Raw genomic sequence first — 15,330 nt, forward strand, 5'->3', positions numbered from 1 at the left:
CGGGCGCCCCGCCGCCGCCGCCGCCGCCGCCGCCGCCGCCGGCGGCCCCACAGATCCCGCCCTCCTGGACGCGGAGGTCCGCGTTCGCTCTCAAGACACAGGAAATGCACGACTCGACGGGTGAGGTGGAGCCGTTCCCTCTCTGCGGTCGCCGGGCCAGCCGGCTGGCGGAGGCTTCGGGAGCGCGGAGGAGGGGCGACGAGGCCGCAGCCGGGCCGGGCGCAGGGGGAGGTCCGCTTCCCAGAGACAGGCTTTATTTACAGCCCCTCACCGGCCCCGCGGGCAGGCGGGGGCGGAGCGGACGAGCAGCTGCCCGCACAGCCTCGCGGGCCCCCGGGCCAACCTCGGTGTCACCTTGGGATGCCTACAAGCCCCTTCTCATTTCCGCCTCAGGCTCTGACACCTTTGAGGAAGGGAGGCCAAGCCCTGGTGACAAACCATAGTTTCTTTCCATCGCCACCGAGGCTGAGGGAACAAGGCTTTGTGCAAAGGAGGCCTGACCTGACTCGCCACGAAAGCACAAGTGCCAGCCAGGGGCTGCAGCTGGGCCGCCTCGGGCAGCCGGAGGTGCCACACCTCCTCAGAGCTCTTTTCCCTCAAGAGGGGCCTGGGCCCAGTAGAACCAGCCCCACAGGGGAGGGTACACTTAACCCAGGACCAGGAGCACGCCAGCCCTGCCCACCCCCAGCCTGCTTCCCCTGGCTTCTTCCATGGTTACAGAAGCTAAACTCTGGTCCCCTAGCCCCATCCAGAGATGTAATCCATCTACTCTCATGGGGGTGGAGTTTAAGGGCAGCAGCTGGGAAAAGCTCTTTCACAACACCTAGGGCAAAGGTTGCCAACTCCAGCACCCAAGAGGGTGCAGGTAAGATTAGTTAGTGAAATGAGCCAGGTAGGGACCAGGTGAACTGAAGAAACTGTCACTCAGCTCCAGCTGCCGGCTGCCAGGGGCAGTGCAGGCTCAAGGTTGCCCCATCTTGGATTATTCAAGAGAAGCTGGAATCCGGATTGTTAGGTGATAGCTCTCAATTTAAAAATGATGGCAGATAAATTATATTTAAAAAACAAAACATGATGCAGTCTCAATGAAACACATCTGTGCACTGAATCAGGCCCACAGACAAGGTTGCTGCCTTCTTGCAGTTGGTTGTGTTTCTTTGAGGGAAGGTTGGGAGGTGTGTGTGTGTGGGGGGGGGTTGTTCCTTGAATATCACCTCTGTCCCATTTCATCACTGGACCTGGCATCTTGGAATCAAATTCAGCTTCACACACGACCAGCCCACTACTTATCTTTATAAACCTGTATAATACGTGCCACCAGCCAGACAGATCAAGTGAAAACTCTGGATGCTGAGTAATGAGCCCTGAAGCTCCAGCCCCACTCACGCCAATCCCCTCAATCTCCCACCAGCCCCCAAACCATGTCTCTAGTCAGGGATTTCCTCAAAATCTTCCTGATGCTTCTAGCTCACAAGTGTCTCTCCCAGTACACAGTTGCCAGACCAGCCAGTGTGGTTCTTAATGATACAGTGTCTGAGTTGTCCATTAATGCCTTGGGTGTCTACCACCGGCCTCCTTATGCACACGGCACATCCCCTGTCAGGTGGCAACTGTATGGCCACAGGGGGAAGAGTCCAACTCTTTGGAGCTCGTTTGGAAATGCATTCCAAAGCGGGGGTTAACAGCGCGCCATCCTAGGCCCACCTGGGGTCATCACCTCTCCTTCCCACTGGGCATCTCAGCCGAGAACAGGGCCCTTGGCTGAGCCTCCAAGCTGGGTGGAGGGTTGAGGAAGAGCGAGGAGGGAAAAAGGAGAGGAATGGACATGGTTCCTTATCCCAACTCCCCAAAAAAGTCTGCGGAAGTTCTGAGCTCTAGGTGGGGCTCCTGCCATTCTATTAGAGCTGTCCTCACCAGTAAAAGGTTTCTCCCTGTCACCATAGCTGAAATGCAGACCAAGGGATTTGGGGTAGGTTCTCTGGGGCCTCAGGGCTGATGGGGCTCCCCAGAGGCACAACCCACCCCACACCCGCCCTCTCCCTCATCCCTGGTTCTTCCCTGTCCCCGCCTGGGCTGGGTTATAAATAGCCGGGGTAGATCTGAAGGGCCCTCTCAGCAACAATTCCTCATTTGGTTTGGGCGGGTGAGGCTGTTCCCAGCGCTTGGGAAAATCCAGGCCTGGCATTCCCCAGGGCACAAGTGTGCCAGCCCGGGGCTCTGTGCCAGTCTGTCTCCCATCCTGCAGGCTCTGAGTGCACGGCATGGGCTGCCCGCTCCGGTCGGACAAGCAGGTGTAATGGGAGAAGGGCCTAACAGCCCAAGGGACCGCCACCCCCACCGGCACGGTGTCCCTTCCCCCGCCCAAAGGAACATGAGGGGCCCTCAGGAGTCTCCGAGAGTACCCCTGTCTCCACTCCCCATGCCCCTACCTAGCATGGCAGTGTCGACACCCACTTCTTCCAAACCCTGAAACCTCTCAGAAGCTGCTCCCTGAACATCCAAGGCATCTCCACTCCACCCCACCCGGGTTGGCTGGAAATTCCAGTGAGTAATTTGAATGCCCTTCCATCTCCACTGGGCACACAGACTCCACTCAGTTCTGCCCCTGGAGGGAAGTGACTCACAAGTCCCAGTGGTGCTTCCTCCCTTTCCCCTACCAATGCCCTGGACACGAGCTTCCTCCCTGCGTCCTCTACAACTCTGCCAGCTTTGGCCTGGCTCCGGACCCTCCTCTCCAGAGAAGCAGCTGCTCCAAAGGCCTCTAAACTGCCTTATTCCAAAGTCAGAGGCCTCCTTCTCTACTCCTCAGCCTCTGCAGTCTGGATGCTCTTAAATCCCTCAGCTTCTGTGGCCATGCTGATGCTGCCTCTGATCGCTCTGGTTCCGGCTGGCCCTTCTTCTTCCTGCCTCCTGTAAGTGTGGAGTCACCCATTCGGACCAGGCCGCAGCCCTCTGCTCTCTATCCTTGGAGAACTCATCCCTTCTCACTGCTAGGCCAACGGCAGCCCGTCACCATCTGCAGCTCCAACATCTTGCTCTGCTGGAGTGTGACATCTGTGCTGTCAGCTGGTTCTCCTCACTTGGAAGTCCCATGAGCAGCCCCTCAGCTCCACATCTCCAGACCAAACGACCCTTCCCCCTCCCTAAACCAGCTTCCCCTTCTGGCTTCTCCACTTCTGTGGCGGGGCCGCCATCTTGTGACTCTTCCTTCCCTCAGGCCCCACATCCTTTTCACCAAGTCCCCTTGGTTCTTCCTTCTCTTCCTTTTCCAAAGCTGCCACCCCAACCAAGGTTTGTAGAATCTCACACCTACATAACCGCAATAATATTCCACTTTGACTTCTGATCTTGCCTGTCCATCTATCTGTTCATTCAACCCAGAGAAGGCCTGGCATTACAAATACACAGACCTGGGAGACACAGGCCTTGCCATTAGAATGCTCTCAACCCAGACATATAAACAAATGAGGCAGTGTTCCCACTGGTCAACACAGTGGGAACACAGGACAAAGGCGCTAACCCTGCCTGAGAGGTAAAGCTCCACAGAAGCGTGGCTTCTGAGCAGCATCTTAAAAAGGGGAATCGTTTCCAGGCAAAGGGAGGAAAATGTTTTGTAAGGAACCCCAGGAAGCACAGCTGGAGGACAGAAAAGGGGCAGGTGATGAACTTGGAGAAGTGGGCGGGAACCACGCCCCCATGAACAAGGGGCACGGACTGAGATTTCAGACACCCACCAAATGCACGCTTTCCAAGCCACCAACAGTTTACTCTCCCCAAACCCAACAGCCTTCTCTCACACTCATTCTCCATCCCCTCATTCCCTTACCCACTCAATCAACAAGTATCTATTCAATTGCCCACCATGCACCAGGTGCTGTGCTAGCATCCAGGACACAGCCACAAGTGGGACACTTTGTCTCTACCTCCGTGGGGGCTGATGGTCTCGGGGACAGACTGACCACCGTGAGCCAAGGCAGGGCCAGGGGAAGGGCACGATCTCAGAACTCTGGGGCTCAGGTACAACTCTTCCAGAAAGAATAACGTGGAAAAAGCTATTGTGATTTAATATGTTCTCACCCTCTGACTCAGCACCTCCACTTTAAGGAATTTTTCTGCAAAAACATTTCTACAAGGACTCAAAGATCTTTGTACAAAGATGTTCACTGCAATGATGGTTACACCAGTGAAAGACTGGAAACAGCCCAAATGTCTAACAGAAGAGGACTGGCTAAGTGAATTATGGTACAACCATTAAAAGAAACACTGCATACGGTCATGAAGGAGAATGAGTTGGTCTTTAATTACTGATATGCAAGATGTCCAAGACTTATTAAATAACCAGAGAAAATTGCATAACAGTATTAATAGTATGATCCCACTTTTTAAAAAAGTGTATATATATAATATATACACAGAGAAAAATGTACTTTTTACATATATGTGTATATATATATGTAATATCTCACATGGAAAAAGAAGATGTCTCTTAACAGACATTCTCTCTGTAGGATGAGACTTAAGGAGACTTTCACTTTCCATATTATATGTTTCTGTAAAGTTAGAATTTTCAGTGATGTAATCAGGAAAAATAAAGAAATTAAAAAAAGAAGTGTGGTAAGTGCTATAATTGGGCAAGTAGAGAGTCACAGAAGGTTCTCCAGAGGAGGTGACATTAAAACTCCTACCTGGGGCTTCCCTGGTGGCACAGTGGTTGAGAGTCCGCCTGCCGATGCAGGGGACACGGGTTTGTGCCCCGGTCCGGGAAGATCCCACATGCCGCAGAGCGGCTGGGCCCGTGAGCCATGGCCGCTGAGCCTGCGCGTCCGGAGCCTGTGCTCCGCAACGCAACAGGAGAGGCCACAACAGTGAGAGGCCCGCGTACCGCAAAAAACAAAACAAAACAAAACAAAAAAACTCCTACCTGAAAATGAACAGGGATTAGCCATGCCAGGGGGACTCAGGGGCAGACAGGACAGCATGAGGCATAATGAAATGAGTTCAGTCTGGGTGGCAAGTCTTCATCCATTCAACCAATACTTACTAGGCATCTCTTATGTGCCAGGCGCAGTTCTAGGCACTACAGTTTGCAGTGAGCAAACATTTTGGTACAAAAGTGACAAAGCTCCATGGCAGAGCTCACAGTCTAGCTGGGGGGTTGTCATGAGCCTGCAGAGGTAGGCAGAGGTCAAGTGGTCAGGTCAGGCACAGCCTTGACAGCATTGCTACGGGCAGGCATTGAAGAATTTTACAGGGAGTGACCAGACAGTGTTTCAGTGCATCCCTCCTGCTGACATCAGATTACTGTTTCTAAAACACTGCTCACTCTGTACCCAGCAGGAAGCCACCAAGTCAGCCCTAAGAAGGGCAGTGGGGCCGTTGCTGATGGCTCAACTGATCAAACTGTTGACAACAACTTCTGCTGTTTGCTGTCCCATGAAAGGGCCAGGTGCATTCTCACCTCCAGGCCTTGACCTGGCTTGGAGCCCCCTCTCCCTCCTCTCTGCCTATCCCTAGCCCTTCCAACTTCCTTGGTAGGAGCTCAAGTCCCACCTCCAGACTTTCTGGAGCTCAGCAGACCCTGGGCCAATGAGAACTGACCCCAGGGGCCAGTGCCAGGGGCACTGTGTCACTCGGTCCTCCCAGCAGCCCTTCCAGATAGGAGGTATTTATCCTTATTTACAGCTGAGGGGACCAAGACTCTACAGGTTATCCAAAATCACAGAGCCAGAAAGACATAAGGCGAGGGCACTGAGGTTCCTGTTTTGGAGAGGTGGCAGAGAACAGAGGTGGTGAGCGCCCACCACTGACCAGCTGTGGGGCCTCAGGTGGGTTATGTCACCTCTTTGCACCTTAGTTTTCGCATCTGTAAAATGGGGCAGTAACGGTGCCTACTTCCCAAAGTGTGGTGAGGACTAAATGAGTTAGTATTTATAAAGTGCTACAACAGTGCCTGGCATTTAGTAAGTGCTATGGAAGCGTTTCTCTTCTTTCTCTTCTTCTTTCTGCCACACAGGCAGGAGGGTTGGGGGGGTCTGTGTGGCTTTCCAGATAGAAGCAACCAGCCCATAACCCTGTGGGAGGAAGGTCCACAGGGGCATCATCAGAGCATCATCGTGGAAAGAAAGTGCTAGCACCCACTAGTGGAGGAACTAGGTGAGGAGGATGGAAAAGAGAGTCCGTGGGTAAGAGTCAGCCTGCTGTTGGGATGCTTCCTGCCCTTCTGCACCCTGGCAGAACCCAGAGCCCAGGGGGACATCCAGCCTCTGCCCCCTGGCGGCTCACCTGTGTGGCCAAACGTCTCAAACTGAAGGCGTTCTCAGGGGCAATTTCACACCTCTTGGTGCGATTAGGCGGGTCGGTTGGCCTCCCTGCCCCACCCGCAAAGACTGCCGAACCTCAAGGACAGAGAATGGGTCTGGCTCACTCTCCTATCCACTGTCCCTGGGACCTGCAGGAGATGAGCAAACCTTCACCGAATACATGTTGCTTTGGAAGCCGCCTTACTGGCTGATGTGAAACACACAGCACAGTAGCAGGGAGAGGGAGATCCCAGACAGGCTGTGAGCACTACGGGATGCTCCAGGTCGGCTGCGTGTGGTCAGTCAGGGAAGCCCAGATCCCAGCCATGTGTGAAAGGGGGGCGATGAGCCAAAAAGGCCAGGGAGCACCAGCCATGGAGAGGCTGAGGACCACAACCAGGGCACTGTCTCCCTACTTCCTATTCACATCCCCCTCAACTCACACAAACCAAGGAACCCCCTGAGCCATAGCTCCTTCATCTACAAAATGGGGGGCTCTCCCAGTGGTTGCAGGGATAGGTGGCGATGAAGCCCGTGGGCACCTGGCACAGCACCTGGCACGTAGGGGGAGCCAGGCAAGCTCCTCCTCTTTGGAGTGGGGACCAAGATCCAGAAAGGGGGCAATGGGGAGCAAGGCTGCTGAGGCAGGAGGTCGGCAACCTGAGGAGAGATGTCTCTGGTTTTACCTGCATCTGGAAACTCCTGGGAGGCGTAAAGATAAAGGGCAGCCGCCAACCCACCCAGCCCAGGCCTCGAACGCCATCCAAAGAGAGCAGACTGGGACACCATCTCAGATGTTTCCGGCTTGCCACGTGGCTTCTCCTTTCACTTAGAAGCGACCTCCTTGTCCTGCAACCTCAGATCCCAAACCCCAAGGCTTCAGAAGGGACCAGGAAGGGAAGAGGGGGCAGCAGTTCATCCTAGCTTCATCCCCTGAGACTGTATCTGCCCTGCCTCCCAGCTCCCTGGCCAACCCAGTGCTACTTGATTCAATTCCATAAATGTCGGGTGAATACACCTAGGTGCCCGGGAGCTGCTGATGGGGGTCCCGGAGATGATCGGGGATCAGGGCTCCGGATCTCGCAGGGCAGACGTGCCCCACAAGTAACTGTGCACGGTCCCCAGACAGCGGAGGGCTCAGCCACAGGCTGGAAAACCTTCACAAGGGAGGTGGTATCTGAGGGGACCTGGGAGCACCACACAGACTCCAGCGTCAGAAAGACACAAGTTTAGGGATTTCCTGACGGTCCAGTGGTTAAGACTGCTCTTCCAATGCAACGGGCACGGGTTCAATCCCTGGTCAGGGAACTAAGATCCCATATGCAGGCCCAAAAAAAAAGAATAAAAGAAAGACCAAGTTTAAGTATATCTCTGGCTCCCCATGTAAAAGGCTCAAGGTGAGTCTAAGGAGCTGTGAGGAAGCGGGGGTTGTGCGGGGGAGGGGGGAAGGTGAGGATGACAATGGTGATCATCTCAACTCTCCCCACCTATCTTTAAATTATCCTGCCGTCTGGAGTCTAAACTCCTCAATTCAGCGGTTAGTGCAGTACTAACATGTACAGACTTTACTGGCAGCATCTCATAGAAGCCTCCCGACAGCTGTGTGAGGTCAGGAGGGAAGAAATTCTCAGTATATTCACTTTACAGATGAGCGAACTGGAGCTCAGATGAGTGAAATCCCTCAGGTCACACAGCTAGGAAGTGGTGGCACTGAGACAACAACCAGATCTTCTCTCTGCCTTGTGGCCCCTTTTCATGGTGCCTCCCGAGAGGGGAGTCAGAGGAGTCCGTGGCTTGTGGGGCACACGCTTTTCTGAATGACCACGGTCCTGGCAGGGGAACATGTGCCCCGCTTGTCAGTGAGATGGAGAGTCCCGCCCGTCCTTCCCAGGGCGAAAGCAGGCCCTCTCTGCACCGGAGGGAGCTATACTCAGCCTGGGCTTGGGGAGAGTGAGGGTCTGCAGGGCGGGGCTTTCACCCTGATACCTCGCTGGGCTGCACACAGCGGCACAGCTAAGGCGAGAGCAGAGTGAGGCTGCAGGGCGTTCTGGGGAGTGAAGAGCATTTGTCCTGTAACACCGGAGACCCGGTTTCATCTGGGCTACCACACCTGGGAGGACAGATTTGACCCCAGAAAGGAGGTTGCAAAAGCAGATTCAGTTGTTGTCCAGCAAATATTTCATTAGACCAGGTCCTCGCAGTGCTCTGGGCTCCCCACCCCTCTAATGGCTGGTGAGAAGAGTCTCGTGGGCCCTGGGCGCCAAGGACTGAGGACCCACAGTGAGCCAGGCCCAGTGCTGCAGGCCTCACCTGAGCTATCCCAGTCCGTCCTCTCAACAACCCTTCAGGTGGTTAGTCCTATTTAGAGATGAGGAAACTGAGGCTCAGAGGGGTTATGACACTGATCCAGAGTCCCACAGCTAGAGAGCAGAACATGTTCATCTATGCAAAGCTCATGTCCCTTCCATTCTCTGAGCTGCTGGGAGAGTAAGACCGTGAGGGCTAGTTTTATGCATCAACCTGACGGGGCCACAGATACCTAGACGTTTGGCCACACGTTATTCTGGGTGTGTCTGTGAGGGTGTTTCTGGATGAGATTAACACTTGAATCAGTTGACTGAGTAAAGCAGGTTGCCCTCCCAATGTGGGTGGGCCTCATCTAATCAGTTGAAGGTCTGGATAGAACAAAAAGGCTAAATAAGGGAGAATTCACTCTCTCTGCCTGTCTTTGAGCTGGGACATAGGTCTTCTCCTGCCTTTGGACTCAATACGGACTAGAGCTTACACCATCAACTCTCCTGATTCTCCAGCCTTTGGACTCAGTCTGGAACTAACTATACTGTCAGTTCTCCCGGGTCTCTAGCTTGCTGACTGCAGATCTTGGGACCTTTCAGCCTCCATAATCTAGTGAGACAATTCCTTATAATAAATCAATCCTCTCTCTGTATCCTAATGGTTCTGTTTCTCTGGAGAACCCTAATATAAAGACCAAACCTTGGGCTTCCAGGAACAAGTTGGATGCACATTTGGGTGTGGAATGTCCGGCTGCCAGAGGGTAGATACCTGAATATCTAGAACAATCGTCTGATTTGGTCCAAAAGTCCCCTTGGTTCCCAACGCCCCAACAGGAAGCCTGGCAGGGAGGGGACCTGCCAGGTCAAATGAGCAGAGCCAAGTAGCAGAAACCTTGGCTTTCTTTTTTCTTTCCTTTTTTTTTTTTAAAAAAAAAACTGAAACAGCCCTCAAGTACTCCGGAAGAGGCGTGTCAACTCTCTCCAGCACCCCAATGTACACAGCAATACTTGCTGAGTCCACTAGATGGGGCCAGTGACACAGCAGAGAGGGCAGAAATGCAACTCAGGAGGGAAGGTAGGCTGGCAGCGGGTACACTGGGCTGGAAACTTTGCTAGGATCCCCAAATTGGATTAATGCTCCCCACCCCTACCGTGTATAATTTCTAGCCAATGGTGCAAAAATTAATCCTGGGGTTCGCAAGCACTTTGGCCAGTTGTCACTGTAGCATCTCTTGGATTTCAAAGTCCTCAAACCAAGCTCTTCCCTTGTGAGTCACCAAGCAAAATGGGCAGCATCGTAGTAAAGGAAGTCCCTGCCCTGAAGCCTCAGAGCTCCAGGTGGGGGCATCTCCCTGTTATGCCTGTGACCCGTTTCACTAGAGAAAGCACCTGAGTACCTTTCACCAGGGAATCTAAAAGTCGATGGAAAAGCACTCCAGCAAGGTGGTCATGTGATGAGGGAAGGAGACAGGACAGGAAGCAAGGAGGAAGGCAGAGGAGAAAGGGAAATAAATGGCTTTTCTCTTCAGCAAGTGGCTCTAATCTGGCCACACGTTCTCAACTCTCAGCCAGGATTCCTGGTGCTGTGTTGAGTCCTACAGTGACTCTTTCTACACCAGCTCACAGGGGTAATAGCTGAGTCTCCGGGATGGGAGGGGGATGTCTCTAAGCCCTGTTGTGGTCAGAGACCTAAAGGCAGAGACGGGAAGCAAGAGCTGTCACTTTGCTTCCCCTGGTTAGAGTCAGTTCAGGTCCCAGAGCACCCTCTCCTCCATCAGTAGCAAGAATCCTGCCCCGCAGGTCCAAGGTGGCTATCTCTCACCTGCCACCCTTCCTTAGGACGACAGGACAATACCCCAGAATGTCAGCTGTGGGGGGCCTGAACCTGATCGACGCCCTTGCCCATCACTTCCACCTCCCACCTGCCCCCACCATCCCTTCCCAAACTTGCACTGCCTGGCAGCTGATAAGCTCTGCCTAGGCTTCTGTTGCCATGGCAACAATGTGGCTTCCCCCAAGTGGGAAGCCGGTTGCCAAGGCCCTTGTTGCCAAAGGCTATAACAGCCACCCGGCTGTGTGAAGAGGGGGTGAGAGCTCTACGCAGGAGTGGAGGGTGGCCAAGGAGGCTGGGAGGGAAGGAAGCAGGGGGTTCACAAGAAATGGTAGGGTCCAGGCAGCCCCCTGGCTGGAGTGGGGGTATGCTGGGCCCTGCAGGAGGGAAACAAGTAACTCGCAGCAACTCAGTGACTGCTCCTCAAGGGTATTAGAGGGAAGAAAGGGGACCCTCCTATAAAACACACCTGGACAAGCCCCCTACCAAGCAGGACCAAGCAATCCAAGCCCCCCCCGCCCCCCACCCAAGAAGAAATTTGATTCTTCGCAATTTCTGAAAAATAGCCCCCAGGAATCCCTCTGTCTCACTTGCTCTTGTGTCTCAGACACACTCGCACAAGCTGAGCACGGACAGAGCTGGTCTCTGGGCCCAGGAACAGCATTAATTACAAGGATTGCAAACCTCCTCGCATCTCTATCCCTCCGCCTGTCTCAGAGCACATCCTCAATATTGCTTGTAAAATGCTTCTCTTTGGAGCAGAGCTCTCATCGGTGGACAAGAGGAGAGGTGGACACCATTACGGCTCATTCCCTTCCAGAGTCAACAGAGGAGGGCTGCACGGGGCCCTGGGTCCTCAGGGAATGCTACAGGAGCTGCTCACTCCCCCCACTGGCGGCGCCGAGGCCAGCCTTGGTTTGCTGAGCTGGGACGTGTGCATTTATAGCCCACAACTCACATATGCAGCCACTGCCCAGCCCGGGCCCAGAGAGGAGAGCCTGTTCCCTCCCACAAGGTCCCATCCTGCTAGAGAAGGACTGAGGGAGAAAGCTGAAAGAGGAAGTGAGGTGTCCAGGAGGCAGGGGGAGCAGATGGCTGGTAGAAGAGGCAGGGATAGGTGCAGCAGTGGCAGAGAGAGCAGCAGGCGGGGGGCGGGGGCTAATCTGAGAGGCCCAGGACCGGAATGAGATGATGAGGGCACCAAGAGCAAGCCCAAATTTCCCGAGTCCTGCACCCCAGTAGCGCTCCAAGCAGAGCGTGGCCCACGACACCCATGCCTGCCTACCCCCCTCCCCAAAAGCCCCCTCTTCCCAAACCCAGAAGGAAAAGCAGGTGTACCTACCCCAGGTGCCAGCCCCTCAGGTGGGGTGGGGGAGATGCTGTCCCCGCCACCCTGGTTCCGGGCACTGAGCTGGGGCGACATGGTGGGCGACTCATCGATGTACGGCATGGTCTCCGAGCCCTCCGGGGGCCCCTTCTGCTCTTCATTCCCCTCTCCGTCGTAGTCGTCTGCCCCGTAGCTGAAGTCTGAGACAAGGAACAAGAAAGGCCACTGAGAGTCCTCCACGAGGGCTGCCAGGGACTGGTAGCGCAGTGGGCGCCAGCGTCGGTCCCCAGCTGCCATGCCCCGGGCCGCACCATCCACGCCCAGCCCGGGCAGGGCTGCGCGGCCCGGAGCGCCAGCAGGCACCAGGAGCTGCGGTTCAGGGGCCGCTGGGAGTCGACGGGGAGTGGCTCCGCTGTTGCCACCGGCTTAATAGCATGTCAGTCGCGTATTTCGAGCCGCTGTTTCCTTTGCCTCCTGCCTAATTCCAAGTCTAAAAATTAACAGTGGGAGCAGGCGGCAGGACGCTTCCAACTCTCCTCTCTGAGTCACCATTTTGCTTTTTATAGGGAATAAGGAGGTGCGGGCGGGCCGAGCGATGTCACTTCCTGCGCCCCTCCTCTTTGGGTACCATTTGTACACTGAGCCCCATCCCTGGATCGGGGGGCAGAGCAGGGTTCGGGGTGGGGGCTGAGGAACGGCACCCGAGGGAGCCCTCACCCCTCGAACAAGGCTCCGCAAAGGTCAGAGCCCAAGGCTGGCAGAGCATGGGCGAGAAGACGGCCGGGCCTGGCAGGGATGCGGTTGCACAGCAGACTTCTCAAAAGCCGGAACTTATTTCTGTAATTTCAATGTAGGATTCCTTGGGAAAAGGAAGGAAGAAACAGCCACAGGGAAGTCAAGCTGCCGTTAACCCCATCGGTGCTGCCAGCACCACTCGGGGGCCAGAGCCCCCGCCCAGACACCCCCTTCCTGGACAGCAGGCCGGGTCCATGGGGGCGCAAGGCAGCATCTCAGAAAGGCCCTCATCACACCCCACCAGTGCGGGTCTCTCCTACAGCTGTGTGAGGGACCCTCCCCCACCTCCACCCCTGGCTGGGTCTGTCCTGTCATCTGCTCAGATATCACTTCCTCCACAGTGTCCCCCCCCACCGCGCCCCCAGCGTCCCAGCTCAGAACTCCTACAGTGCGTGGCCCTCTAGTGCCCCCAGTGATCCTGTCCATTCGTCCCTGAGCACCTGGCGCGGGAACTGGGTGACAGCCATCGCTGTGTGCCCAGCAGCCACGGCCCACATGGGTCAGGATCTTGGGAACATGTGTGGAGTGAGTGAATGGGCAGAGGAATGCACTGTCCCTCTCAGGTCTGAGGCTTGAGCCAAGTTCTCAGCGGGGCCCTGGCTCCTCCTCCTGTCACAACACACCAGCCCCCGGGGCCGCCGGCAGCCTGAGAATGGTGTCAACGGGTCACCAGGGCGCCCGGCCACGGCCACACTCAGTCCAATCTGCCCCTTTGGCAGCCGAGAGCGTCCCCCAGCCTCGCTGCACCTGTTCCTGCCGACTTCCTCTCCAGTCCCGTGCTTACGGCCCATTAAGCTGTCAGGGACGTGAGCTATTATTTTTTTCCCCAGGACAGGCGTGCACGTGAAGAACCACAGGACCTAGCCATCCAGACACTGGGACGTGTCTGTGCCAGGCACCCGGGAAACAGGACCCACTGCCGGGAGGATACAGGGCTTCTGTCTCAGGAGCAGGTGGGGGTAAGCCGACTCTGCTATCTTCACCCCACCAATGGGGGTCTCTCCTACAGCTGTGTGAGAGACCCTCCCCCACCTCCATCCCTGGCTGGGTCTGTCCCATCGTCTGCTCAGATATCACTTCCTCCACAGTGTCCCCCCTGGCGTCCCAGCTCAGAACTCCTACAGTGCGTGGCCCTCTAGTGCCCCCAGTGATCCTGGGAGGGAGGAAGAAGAACCACAGCATCCGGGCTGCCCGAGTCTGGCACTGTGAGGGAGCCCGGCTGTTTGGTGAGACCTACTCACTTTGGAGAAGCACGAGGAGGGAACGAAACACCACGTTAACCTGCGGTCTTTCCTCCAGGAGGCTCCAGGCTGCCCTGTTAGTGCCTAGAGTCAAGCGGGGGATGTGAACTCTGATGAACACTGGCCTGGCCATCCGTTCAGATTCCAGCAGGCCCCGCTGATTCTCCTGGGCACTGACCAATTCCCAGGGGTCACAGGACCAGAGCCTTCACTCTCAGGATATTTCCCAAGGGCAAGGGGAGAAGGGACCACAGGGAAAGTGGTGAGGCTTGACTCTACCGCACAGTCTGCCGCTGCCTGGGTCACAGCAGGGTGGGAAGGTCTCTGCCAGCCTTCCGCCATGTGTGCCCAATTCATCTTTATCAGAGTGGTGCCCCTGGACCCCACATCTCAACCTAGCCACATCGGGGAGGCTGCTCTCACGATCCCCAGTTCACAGGCAGAGTCACTGAGTCTCAGAGAGATTTGCACAGAAAGGATCTGAATCCAAGTCTGTCTCCAAATGCCATCTTTCCCCCTCTGAATCTCACTAATCTTCTAGGGAAATCTCCTTCTACAGCCCTCGTCAGGGGAGGCTGACCAAGGAGGGGAGAGAGGGCTGCCAGCCACAATAGCGGGGTGCCCGGGCGTGGAGGACAGTGCCCTCAGAGCTCTCTGCAAATGTTCCTGGATACTGTCCCTTTCATTCCAACCTCCAGGAGACCCTGACAGCCCGGGAAGCCAGCCAGAGACCCCGGAGAATCCTACCAGGAAAAGGGATACAGAAGACAGAGAAACAACCCTTTGAGAAAGCAGGAGCCCTGGGGACTCAGGAGGGTGGAAATCTGCCAAGCACAGCCTTCAGTCTGTGCAGGTCCACAGACAGGAAGGCTGAGTGGACCATGGCTTGGCCAGCAGGTGTCAAAAGAGAAAAGGCAGAGAAGGCCGCTGACAGCCAATATCCATTTCCCCTCCTAGTAACAGAAATCTCACTATCTTTGGAGTGGCAGTGTGCTCCGTGGCTAGCTAAAAGGCTACTTTTCCTAGTGGTGTGGGCCATGTGATGAAGTTCTGGCCAATGAGATGTTGAGTGGATATGTGTGGAACTTTGAAGAAAGTTGCTGAGATTGTTTTCACTGGAAGGTACTTTTCCCCTCTCTCCATGCTTCCTCCTTCTGTTGCCAGTTTGGAAAGCAGATAGGAGAGCTGGAGCTCCAGCAGCCATACTGAGCCATGAGGGGACCTTGAGGATAGAAGCCAGTGCTGAATATAGCTGAGCACAAAGCTAGGAGCCTGGGCCCGTGATGGCACAGTGAGCCAACATACCACCCCAGGAACGTCTACCTCTGGACTTCTTTTATATGAGAGAAGAAAAATGCCTATGTTATTTAAGTCACTGTTATTTAGTTTTTACGTTATATGCAGTCAAACCTAATTATAACTGATCCAGATGGTTTTCCTTGACATTCTATCTGGATGCTTTTCCTACGGTCTTCACTGTTCCTTCTAGTCTCCTTGGTGGAATCCTCTTTCCCCACCCACCCCTTAAAAATTGGTATTCCCT

At 55.1% G+C, this 15,330-nt stretch overlaps 1 protein-coding gene across 2 annotated transcripts in view; it reads right to left on the minus strand.

Moving 5' to 3' along the window:
* Positions 1-15,330, minus strand: part of ABR (ABR activator of RhoGEF and GTPase) — a 180,332-nt gene that overhangs the window by 82,965 nt on the left and 82,037 nt on the right. For both annotated transcript variants that reach the window (XM_029212798.1, XM_029212799.1), the window contains exon 2: positions 11,767-11,951. In XM_029212798.1, coding sequence (XP_029068631.1) covers positions 11,767-11,951 — 185 coding nt within the window. The remainder of the gene's footprint in view (positions 1-11,766; positions 11,952-15,330) is intronic.

This window comes from Monodon monoceros, unplaced genomic scaffold, assembly GCF_005190385.1.
Source record: "Monodon monoceros isolate NGI ecotype Baffin Bay Population unplaced genomic scaffold, NGI_Narwhal_1 Super_Scaffold_9, whole genome shotgun sequence".
Lineage (NCBI taxonomy): Eukaryota > Metazoa > Chordata > Mammalia > Artiodactyla > Monodontidae > Monodon > Monodon monoceros.